The sequence below is a fragment of the Gavia stellata genome, chromosome 4, assembly GCF_030936135.1.
Source record: "Gavia stellata isolate bGavSte3 chromosome 4, bGavSte3.hap2, whole genome shotgun sequence".
Taxonomy (NCBI): Eukaryota; Metazoa; Chordata; class Aves; order Gaviiformes; family Gaviidae; genus Gavia; species Gavia stellata.
Genome location: NC_082597.1, coordinates 40,504,709 through 40,517,427, shown reverse-complemented (window position 1 = coordinate 40,517,427; position 12,719 = coordinate 40,504,709). Strand labels below are relative to the sequence as shown.

The 12,719-nt window shown below is 35.6% G+C and overlaps 1 protein-coding gene across 3 annotated transcripts in view; it reads right to left on the bottom strand.

Moving 5' to 3' along the window:
* The window catches only part of CNOT2 (CCR4-NOT transcription complex subunit 2), a 90,898-nt gene that overhangs the window by 26,092 nt on the left and 52,087 nt on the right, over positions 1–12,719 (bottom strand). For all 3 annotated transcript variants that reach the window (XM_059816212.1, XM_059816214.1, XM_059816215.1), the window contains exon 3: positions 1,701–1,767. In XM_059816212.1, coding sequence (XP_059672195.1) covers positions 1,701–1,767 — 67 coding nt within the window. The remainder of the gene's footprint in view (positions 1–1,700; positions 1,768–12,719) is intronic.

Sequence of the window (12,719 nt, the reverse complement as noted above, 5' to 3'; positions counted from 1 at the left end):
ACACTGATGGTTATTTCTTTTTCTTGGCTTTCTTTAAACTAGGATTTTTCATGAGTAGAGCCCATTGAAGTGCCCTAAAGGGCTCATTACAGTGAAGTAGAACCATATTCCTGTGGCTGGCAAGTAGGGACAGCCGAAATATTCACCATAAGAAAAAATTCTTTTTTCTTATGCTTCCTTTTTCCACTTTTTTAGCTGAGACAAGAGACCTGCACAGGCTATATTAGGGGCTGATCAATGAAGTGGCTAATTTCCTGCCTAATAGTTAAGTTACATTAACTCTGTAACATGACATCTTGCTTAATGACTGACAGCTACCATCTAAAAGCACATAGGCATTATCAGCTTTGTTTTTCCCAAAAGTATTTTAAACATAACATTGACTTTAACACAGAAGTTTCTCGACCCTTTTTACAATATTTGGTAGAAACTGAACCTCAATAATATTTACTATCTAGTTTTTAGCCATACATGTCTCCATGTTAGAGAGATTACGTCCTAGGCACCACAACCAACTGAATGAACAACAAAGTTGATGAGAAGTTAACCCTAAAAATAAACAACAAATAATGGTGATAAACAGAATGAATAAACTACTTCAGTATCTTTATACAGTTAAGTCTGAAAGGTTCAACAGTGCCAGATTCAGGACCCAAAAAGCCAAGAGGAGACATGACTCTCAGATTGGCCAGAAACTGCTCATAAAAATCTCAGTAGCATAATCAAATGCCAGTTTATATTACAGGGTCACTCATCAAGAGCCACTGAAATAGTAAAAAAAAAGTATCACTGTATTTTTTAATTTTTAAACTATTTGACAAAAGCCAAAAAGAAATTGTGAAGGCCATACATCTAGCAGACAAAGCTTTTAGTCTGTCCAGATGAAAAAAATACTCTGAAGACACTTTTTCTTAGAATCTGAGTCAGATGCACTTGGCAAGAAAGTTGCAAACATTCAAAAGCATAGAGTGATAAGAGAGAGATGTTAACAAACCCATTTTACTTGTGTAACTGTATCTAACTCCAATATTCTGAGTCACTTTCTGAATGCACCTCTCGGCTACAAGGGGGTTCAGTTCTCAACACTGGCCCTTAAGTTAGGTGGCTAGTGTTACACACTGTGACTGTTACTCTCTGTTGTTGTTGTCTATTGCAACAGTATATACGAAACTGGCAGATACATAAAAAAAACTTCAAGACATGGGAAAGAAAAACACAGTGGTGCAGAAGGCAATAATCTTACTGGCCTAGTTCTTTGCCAAATGCGAGTTGCCAAACATGTACACAAGATTTAATTTGCTCCTGTAGAGCATGAACTTATCAGTTATAATTTAAGGTATAATTTCCTTATTCCTGACATATTCTTCTGAACTAGGCTCATTTTGGCCCAGCTCACTTTCCTCAGCTTTTCCTTCAGAGAGTCACAGTTAAATCACAGACTTTTTTTATAGGATGATTATATTTGGATATTTAACAGCTATAGTGTCAATATATGACACTTTGTATACTAAGCACTGCAAAAATGCATACTAAGCAAAGCAAAAATGTATCTAAAAAAATAATAATCACACAAATAAGGACACATACTGTCTTTTTTACAATCACCAAAAAACAAAGCCATATGCATGTTCTCTATCCAAAGAACATGAAACTAGAACATATTTAGCATAAAACATATAATCAATAAAAAGAATTCTTACTTTGTTGCCCGTATAAACTTGCCCCAAACTGAGACAGCTGACCTGATGTTGATGGTGACGCCAGCATCTAAAAAGTAAGAAGAATAAAAGGTTATTCAAGACACAAAGATATTGTGCTATCTTGCTCTGAAAGTTTACAAATGTATTGCTTTGCCAAGAAAGACAAAACAGCAACTGAAAAATCCTTTTAAGCCATCAAAAGTTTCAGAAACTCCCCAAAATATATGCACAGTAATAACTGTAACAGTATATTGTATGTCAATAAAAATTTATGACCTTACGTGTCTGAAACAGACCTTCTTTTACTTGCAACAAATAGCATAAAGGAAGATCTAAAAGCTTTCAATTTTTCTACCCTTGTAGCTAAGAGACCCATCTTTACAGAAGAAGGAATACTCAGTTATTTAAATCAGAAATAGTTTTTTTCCCCTGCAAAACATACATAATACAAGCAGATCAATCCCTGTTCAATGTAATAACAGGAAGTGCAAAGTTTCATATTATCAGTTACAATAGCAAAAGGTGGGAAATGAGTGGCTAGGTAGCAGCAGGTATATAGGAACAGATATGAACTTCAGATAAAATTCCAAAGTTAAAATTATAATGTACTCCCCTAAGAGCTAGCTTCATGCTTGTATACGCCATACGAATAGGTAAGATGTACAGATGTCAGAAGTAATCTTTCTGCTCTATTATGCCCACTTCAGAGACATCACATATTACCAAATATTTCCATTAAAACCTTCTTTGTCAACTTTCAGACATCATACAAGAAATGTGACAAACTAAAGAGACTCTTGAGAAGAGTAAGATCTAGAAAAAAAAAAATCACAATCTATGAAGAAAGATTGAGATTTGGGTTTGCATAGTCCAAAAAGAAGGCAACTAAGGTAGGGACATGACACCAGACTTCCAGTCATGGCTGTGAGAGGAAAAGAATGAACTCCTCTCCATGCCACGGCAGAAATGGAAAGTATTAATAAACTTGAGAAACAGGAGATTCGGGCTAAATATTTAGGAAAAAAGCCCTTTGCAATCTTAAGGACAGTTAAGCACTGGGACATCCATCCCTGGATGTTTTTGAAGAACAGATTAGATGTTCATCAACATTAGGTATAGCTGATTGTCCCTTGGAGCAAGAAGAGGTATTAGATGACCTAATCCATCCAGTTTACAAAAGAATATGCTACTCATACTTACTAACCCATAGGCAAATGTCTGCTTGTTTAGTGCAGTAATCTGGACTTGGATTGAATTTTAGGATGGTTTCAAGGAAAGGAATGTCTGGATTCTTACATATAAGGGGATTTCAAAATTTTTCAACTTGACAGTAAAGAATTCAAATCAAAGTAACTTTTACTGTGATAAACTGCAAATTAGTTTGTTGACTTAATCTAGACAGATGTAAAACAAACAAACAAACCTTATAAACTGAATCTGCTAGTTCTCTATACTGGGGCCAAATCTAGGTGGTAGAAATGAGAAAGAAGACATGTAGGATAGACACTAAATATCAAAAGTAGCATTCATCTCTAAATCACAAAGTATTTATGATTTTTTGAATACATACAGAAGGCACGAGAAGAGAAATAACGGCAGGCAATTACTGTAGACCATCAGAAAATGTATCAGAAATATCACCCCAAAATAATATATAGCCACACATATTTTGAACAAAGTGCACATATTTGATAGTAAGCAACTACAGAAATAAACATTCACACTTACATATACAAGAAGTTTGAAATACTAAGACAACAGCTTCCTGCAGAAAAAAAATGTAACTAAAATATACGCCAAACCAGACTAAAGTCCTTTCTTAGTGAAGAACTGGCTGTGAATAAAAGAGTATTTTAAATAACTAGCAGTGGCTTCAGCTCAGCACTCAGATAGTAAAGTTCACAGGTCACATCTGCATCAGCAAGTAATGCAGCCAGAGAGAAGTGCGTTTGTAAAACAAAAAAGTAGATCCTGAGGACCTAACATACATACTGTATGCATTTCTAACTAGAATTAGACATGATTATAACACCTGATGCCATGGACTGGCTGCCCGTTAGCGAGTGGAACATGTTTGGTGCACTCCTGGAGCATCTCTTCCAGCATATTTTGATCCAGAAGGAATCAAATTCACTCACACCAAGACTGCTTTGCAATGCAAACCAAAGCATGGAGAAGGGGGGACACTTGGGAGACAGACTTCAAAAGCACACTTCCCACCCAAACTAACAAACTAATGTTTGTTAAACATCGATAAAACAAGCTGATACAGTAGCTTTAAGAAAGGAAATACAAAGTAAAATGTTGAGGTAAAAAAAGATATTGAAGTTTGACAAGTTGGAAAATCCTAGAACATGTTGCAAGGTGTGGCAAATTGTAATTCCATGGAAAAAAATGAGAAGAAAAGTTGTGAGACACCTTCAGAGACAATAACAAGGGAACACAATCAAAAAAAAAAAAAAAACCAACCCAAAAACCCCAACAACCCCAAACCAACCAGACATTGAGATAGAAACAGCAATCAAAAAGTACAACTAGCTTTGGGACAGTTAAGCAAAACAGTTAAGCCAAAAAGAAGATCCCATAAGAACCACTGCTCAGAGCATTCAAAAATTGCTGTGATGGCATGGAATACAATAAGCAGAAGATGGTACAAATTCTCAGCATAAAACCCTTTTATTTATAATGTTAACTTGGATTAAAAAAATAAAATAATAAAAATAAAAGAGAAATCATGGAGCAAAGAAGTACTAGATTACTTGAAAGAGAGGAAAAAGAATCCCACCTCTTCTATATTGAGTACTACTTGACTTTTTAAATTCAGTTAAAGGAAAAGGAATGGCAAATAATATTTAATGAACACTGCTTATTAGAAATTGGATTTTCTTTTGAAACATTGCAAAGTAGGTCACATGTATTGTGCCATTTGCTTTTACATGAAAAGTTAATTGCAAAACGACTTGTAGAGAAACCTTTATAGAAAACCATAATAAAGGCCAAGTATTAAATTCAATAAGTCTAACAACTAGTCTTAAAGTCGTAACATACTTAGAACATCAAAAGATAACAAGCCTGAAGAAGAAATAAATAAAAATTTCTGTGGATCTGTTCCAGGCTGTTTAAATGCAGCATTTCTCAAATCTCATGGAGAAGGAATATGCTGTATGGGCATCTTACTTATTCTCTCTCTACTTTATTTTGTAATATGCCAAAAACCCCTCACCCAGTATTAAACACTTTTTTCTGTCATAGCTAAGTAAGGAGCAGTTTAAAATTTTGTCTTCTTTTTCTATTATTTCCATATAATTTAGGTCAACAACAAAACAATTAAATTAGCCAAAACCTTAACCTATGCTACCAGGAACTTCATTAGCATTCACAACCTCCGAGTCACTATTACAGTCTACTCAGACTTGGTCTACCAAAGCTGATGAAGATTCAAGATGAATGCTATTAGTAGTATTAAAAACATTCCTTCTAGCATTCTGCAATCATTATTTTATCTGACTGGACTACTAGCGACACTACACACAAAAATAACAACTCTCCAAGAGTATACTTGCAACGGTGGCTGGAAGTCACTCTTGAATTTCTTTTAGTCCACAACAGCCAAAGGTCATGATAATCTTAATAAAAACTAACGCAGTCTAACCCTTAAGATCACTAAAGCCTCTTCCAGTTGGTAAGATCTTTTAAGATTTACCCAATTATGTCAATATTTTAGGAAAAAAAAAAATCCTCAGAATTATACCTGCAGCAACCTTTGAAAAACAAAATTACTGAGATCACATCAATGAACAGTATATTCTAGCAGTATGTATACAATACCAACTTTTTAAAACAAGTGACTAATAATCTTCAATCGAGTCAAGGAAATTGTCAAACAAACTCTGACACCTATAGCTTTTTCTGCACACGTAGAAAAAAAAATCCACTCAAAATTTTGGCATTTAGGTTTAAATCAATTTGCCAGTGGTTAACAGCTACAAAACCCAGTTGTGAAATACCACGGAATTTCTGCTTCTGTTCCAACCTTGTATGACTGAACTAGGCAGATTGTTTCAATTAGCTTTCCCTCTACATGTTAGGAGACAGAGGAGGCCTAAGACTTGCATCTCCCACAGGTCAAGGAGACAACTGAGCAAACAAGACCTTGTGTAATATGAAGGATGCACTTTATTCTGCTAGCGTACGGAAGGACTGACACTCAGTACTGGCAGGCTGAAGGACTGAGTTGTTGATAGTCAATTAAGTTGTGAACATCATTTTACTCACGAGTCTCAAATAGTCACAGTGCAGTTCTGATCATGGAAGATTTTGCTTCTAAACTCAAACCAACTGATGATCCAAGCAGATGGCCCAATTTTTCTGGACTGGTCCACACCAAAAATCAGTAAGCTCTAACATGCTATCAGGCAATTTCCTACCCCTTGTGAAGAACGAGATTTTACTGTAACTGCTTTCGTTAACTCTTGATGGGTTTACTGCATTAAGTTCATTTAAGAGTGTCAACAACCTTGAAAAAAACACCACCAACAATTGCTTCAATTGGCCCGAACTGTGACAAAACTGCTGCATTTCACAACCCTCTCGGGAGAAGCTGCAGCCTCCCTGAAAGCAAAGGGTGGTGGCAGGAGGGGGCCCAGCAGCAGAGCTGGCTGACAGGGTTTCCAGCTCCCCCCTGCACTGCAGCATCCTGCCTCTTCCAAGCAAACCCCCAACTTACAGCGGCACCAAGAAAACTCAGTAAAGCAACACTTCTGCAAAGGCTGCGGCATTATGCAGTTATAGCCTAAAGCCACCTTCTTAAACACAAAGCGACGTGAAGTTAAAATACATCAATCCAACGCTAGAAAGACAACTAAAAGCAAAACATTTTAGAATAAGCAAGTAAGTCTGTGAGTAATATCTGGCCTGATAAATCATGGTTTTCTCACAGGTGCAAACACCAGCATCATTTTCTATTTGCACAACTATTTCTGTTATCTGCCATCTGTGCTGCACTATTTAACAATAAAACAGCTGACCCACAGCCTCAAAAGGAGAAAGTGTTATACAAAGTCAAGCCAACAGATAAGAGATTAAAAAAAATATATTTTCCTATATTTTGCCAGTTTAATATTTAGTATTATTATTAGTCCTCCTCTAGATTACAAAGCACTTTTTAATACAGTGTTCACAAATCTCACACATTACAAGAAAATATTGCCAAATCTCAAAATCAGAGACCAATGAAGAAATTTTCAAAGCCTTACATTTGCTGGGTGTTATTTGCAAGTGAAAATTGCTACTGATATATGTTATTTGTGAAATATAAAACCAAATACAAAATTGAAAAATATACGAAATTTTATTCAATCTTTCAGATTTCATCATTTATGGTCGTGGTCTCCTGCCTCCAGTAGCACTTGGGAAGCACACAGAGATAGGACTGGACTGCAAGCATCACCTTTTGCATTACATTTATCTGGAAATTTTTTGTTGTTGACAGCAGTATCTCAAGACCTTAACGGCAAGATGTTGCCTTTGAAAGACAATGACATTATTAACATGGCTATCAAAGTAAAACTGTAAAAACAAATTCTCCCTGTGGAGAGACATTCAGTTTGATGTTACAGTGTATTAATGAGCCAAAAGATGACTGAGAACTCATTAAAAGCTGCTACCAAAAATGCCATAAACAATTAAGAACTAGAACAACAAAGCAAATACTTAATTTTAATTAAATAACCAGCTGCATACAAAAAACTAAAAAAAGCCACCCCCACACTAAGCATGTAAACCACCAATATTACAATACAATATGTTCAGTGAACTGAATTATCATGTAAGAAACCATAACCTCCCCCTTCTAGAAGAGGCAGAGGATTTTATGCATGGAATTAATCTGGTCTGAGGAACCACTTTAAATGCTAAAGCTGACATACAAAAACTATTATAAATTGTTGATTTACGTGGAGATGCAGTAAAACATAGCTTTTAGATAAAGTACAGAAACAACACCTAGCACAGTCATTTAGTTCTTCTGTAAAAAAATGTAAATACAAACTCAACTCTAGTGAGAAGTATATACTCCAGTCATCAACAGTGAAATTAATTACAATTTGAAATTATGTCACAAGGAAAAGTAAGTGATGCAAAATAACTTTGACTAATTCAGACATATACTTCTTGCAAACTGTGTGACAGAGTACAAAAACTCATTTTCCTCTAAGTAAAATTAGTTTATCATGTATTGTTTTATTTGATAAACCCATCCAAGTACTAACTTGTAGGTAACACAGTAAACGGTGCATCTTGCATTCTAAACTTTTGGGGTTTTCTTCATACTGTATAACTTTATTATGAAAACACAAGCTATAAGTAGAATGACAATAGGCTCTGAAAGGGTATACTGCATTAAAGCAAAAAACCTCCCTCAATTTGTTTCTAATCTCATCCCCTTCAAGTCCTTCCAACTGTTTTCAATTAATGGCATTGCACTGTTGATTCATTTAAAGTTTGTTTTTTGTTTATTTTTAAAAAAACATATTATGTGCTCACTAAAAGATGCAAAGTATGTTTAATCACTCTCTGGGAAGGTAAAAGGCAACTTTGTTGCTTTGCAACTCTCACTTCAAAGAAAAAAGCTTAAGCTATGTGTTTCACAAAGCAAGCAGAGCAAACCAAACACACTAGTCAGTCAAATCTACAAGAATGCTTCCATGCAAAGTAATGCATATGAAAACACACATTCTCCATTTGTTATTAAAGATATTAATCCATTTTCTCCAAAAAAATAAGCTTTACTTTTTTCCTCCATAAATGGATCAAAACTATTCAGACTATGAAAAGTTATGTTAATGTTAAGTAGCTCTATTCAACAAGCCAGCGTTAGCAAGACTGCTATAACTGCTTCTGATACAAGAGGATTCCATGGGAATTCTTAAATACTTACAACAACTCCATGTGCAGCATCCGAAGTTAATTTCTGACTAAGCTAACAAACTCTCATGCAATGACTAAGACAAGTGTCAAGCAAGATGCCTTGGGAAACAAGATACCATAGGTTTTCTTAGAATCCAAAAAAAATAGTGTTAGAAAGTCAACAATCCATCTGGAACAACATGTTGTTCAGCAACCCTAAAGCCAAAGCTGTCTCCAGAAAATTAAACTCTTCCCACATTTAGTTTCCCAAACTTAGCAAGATTCTGGATCTCTGTCTCCATGGTACGCTAAGTCCTGTTTCAGGGTTTTATCTCTTGTAAAAGTACCACCTCTTTGTAAGGCCAGGTATTTCAAAACACAGTAAGACTTAGGTAAAGGTTCTACAAATTACTTTACTGGAAGTTTGCAGGAAAAGGCTTTGATGACAGCTTCTGACCGCCCCTTCGTTGCATCACCACCATCGTGCACATTACAAGACAAACCTACTGGCTTCTGCGTTCATGCAACTGTCTCATGACAGGGGAACACCTGAATTTGATCCATCACAGCCATGCTTCTACTACATCAGGATGGAAGAAACCTCTGGAAAGCAGGCTCCCAGAATCAATAACCCATTTCACTGTGCTCAATATCCAGATCTGAGGACCTCCTACTTCAGGAAAGGCAGCTAGATTAATAGTTGCAATAAATAATAAGGAGCTCGATTAATAGTCGCAATGAGCCAAACCTCATCTGCAGGCTAGATCTTACTTGCCCCAATTGTTGAAGTATATTTGACTTCACAAGAAGCCATGTTTTGCAAGAACTGAGCTGCAAAACAACAGGTCTCAACTGAGAAAGTCCAGAATTAGTTAAAACAAGATTTTTCAGAAAGGAGAATAAGCTCAGCTAACTAACCCATTAGAAGTGCAAATCCAAGAATTATTGCTATGTTACTGTGAGCATTTTATCATCTGTTGAGCAACTGGGAGAAAAAATGAACAGCAAAGCACTGGACCAAGAAATGGAAAAATTCTCCTAACTTTCCTCATAATTTGGGCAAATCTTCATTAAAAGGCATGTCTGTCTACTGTCAGATTTATGACTGCAGTTCAGAACAGAAGATGCCCTGGATCTTATATTCTCACATAGGCATCTTCAGTGGATTGGGCTAGACTGGTCAAACCTTGTAGAGCACTTCTTGCATTCTTATACATGATAACTAAGTTCAGACTGAACAGGTCCCATCTTTTATCAAAGCTCATTGTGATTTTTTTTTTTTGCACATTTGAAGACAGATTCAAAAGTATATGAAAGCTTTGAGTTACCAATTTCTGCCTCTGCCACTCTATCCAAAAAAACCCCAAACATGTACCCCTGTCCTCAAAATTGTTTTGCTGAGTGACATCTCAATTGTTGGTGAAATTGGCCACAAGTAAGCTCTGTAATTATTTTGTGGGGACATTGTGCATCTTGTTGTCAATTTCAGTTAGAGGACCACATTTGTTTCAAGCCAAATCTTAAACTACTTTGTTAAAATGTTCTATTTTCTGCAAGTTCTATAAAATATCTAATTTATTTGCCATAGGATTATTGGCCTGGTTATCACACACTGACCCTAAGTGCAGCAAAATTCATAGAGCATTCATGGATATACTCTGTTCCACTTCCCTACTTAGCACAGCAAGGTTTGTGATGACTCAAGGCAGAGCCACTTATTTAGTAAAAATGATGCATTAGATGGCTTGAGTAAGATCCAATTTCATCTAAGGAGCCATAATTTTGTGCCTAAAACAACAGACCCAAACAGCATCTGTATGATTTTGGAAGCACTTGTGCACATGAGTAACATGCAACTTCTCCATTTCAATTACCATATGAATCCTGACTGTCTAGAACTGTATTCCCCAGTGAAAAAGCAGGTAAGTTAAAAGAAAGCTTTTAGTTCTTAGCTACACTGTGGCTCTGAAATAAAAATAACATGCCCTAATCTATTTACTGCTACTTCTTCCCACTTGCAAAAAGTCTCCAAAATTTAAGACAGGACTTGAGCAGCCTTAGTTCACTTCATCTTTGTGTAAAGGACATTCTTTTAAAATTCAAATTAGCCAAAGCAACAAGTCACAAGAATACCACATCAGTAAGTGCTATGAAAATTCTTCATTAAAAGGCACAAAATATTTTTTTCACATCTTTTTCAGATAGGAAATAGTTCTTCACTCATTAAGTGAAAAAAGCATTTAGAACCTAATATACTTTGAAAAAAATTAAAACCTCCGCTTTAGGTGTTAAAACAAGGTAGAAAGCTGAAAAGCTCCCAACCCAGTCAATCTGCGCAAGTCATCACTGTACCCCATCTGAAGACAATGCCTCTTCACAAGGACAGAAACCCTACTGTAAAAGTAAAGTGAAAAATAGGTTCCGAAGTTTATACAAAATAATATGCTTGCAGTAACAGTCCTTACTCTACTCTAAATTTTAGTAAGCTTTCACCATTCTGTATGTTCCTCTGCTTGGAGTACAAATACGCAGTAGAAATTCCTTGGAAAGTAGCAACTTTTAAGGTTAGAATCAGTAAGACTTCAACAAAGTGAAAAACACCTAGTCAGTCCAGTATGAGGGTAAATACTAAACAAGCTTTAGCCCTTCCCGAAGAGCAGTATTTAAGGAGGCCATTCACAAAGGGCTTCCCTCAGAACCACTCTATTTGAGGCTGAAGAACTCTAGAGGATAAATGAAGCATAAATTAAGGACTCAGGATTCATGTGTATATATGATACACTGGAGGAAAAAACCTAACATTTAACTAATTTTCTACAGGTTTGTAGCTAAAACATGCAATGCATTCATTTTACCTGCTCTCCATAAAGACATATAAGAAACTGAAAATGAAAAAAAGGGCAATAATTTAAATTGCAGTAAAACTGCACCTTGTTTAGACATTTCTATTATTAAAAAAAGGCATAAAGACTGTAAGCTTACTGAAAAACAGTGAAGAGATTGTGTATGCTACGTTTTAGTCTTTTTAATACCAGTTGGATTTTCTGAATATAAAAGTGATTTACTCCTTTCCCCAAAGATTCCTTTACCTTTACTTTTTCCCCACATTTACCTACTCAATTTCAATATAAATGTGAAGACAGAAAGATTCAACATGTTTCAAGATGTAGAATGCTGGAAGATTTTCCCTGCAGGTGTTCATAAAACTGGATCCAAGTTTTGAACATTAGTCTTTATTAGCTTACTCAGAAAATTCTGAGCAGATCTATTTTTGTCTGTCAATACTAAGTGTTATCCAAATAACAACACAGTCAGTTATTTATTGTGTTCTCATATACAGAACAACATCTTTAATAGAATTCCAGTTGAAAGACTATTTGAAAACCTGGTTATTTTCAATTCGAGAATGTTTTCAAAGCTGTAAAATTGGTTGGAAACTAAAAGAATACAACCACTGTTGCAATCTCTCATCTACTATGAGCCCAATGAGATATCAACAGGAACACATAATACAGAATATACATTTAGCTATACATCAGTCTTCAAAGGTGTACAGACAATGTCAATATCACCACCATATATTTATTTTGAACAATTTAAAAAAAAATATTACAATAGCATATAAAATTTCATAAACAGAAACTCAGACAGTTGTAATAGTCAATAGTGAAGCTACAGGGGGAAAAAAAAATAATCCCTTAACAAGAATTTGGAAATAAAACTTTAAAAAGCTTTTGCAAAAATCGTTCTTCCATTTCCTGTCGGAACGACATCACTCTTCTGCCAGCTATAGCAGCTTCTATGACCCATTTTGGGCACTTCTCCCAAAAAGCTTTCACGATTTCTCATTTGTCTTTCCTGGTGTCTGGAACACCCACCTTCCTTCTCTTGAAGTCCCATTCTAAGATCCACTTCTGCAACATTGCCTACAGAAAGAGTAGGCAACTAAAACACTCGTTCACTGCATCAAGAATATGCCAAGCATCAGCTTTTACTGTGTACACTGTACAGCATAGTGTTCATCTCACTTTACCTTTCTTACTACACCGTAATGATTTATCACCCTCAGTGCATGAAATCTAAAAGTGGGGATCTAATATCTAAGAATCACTT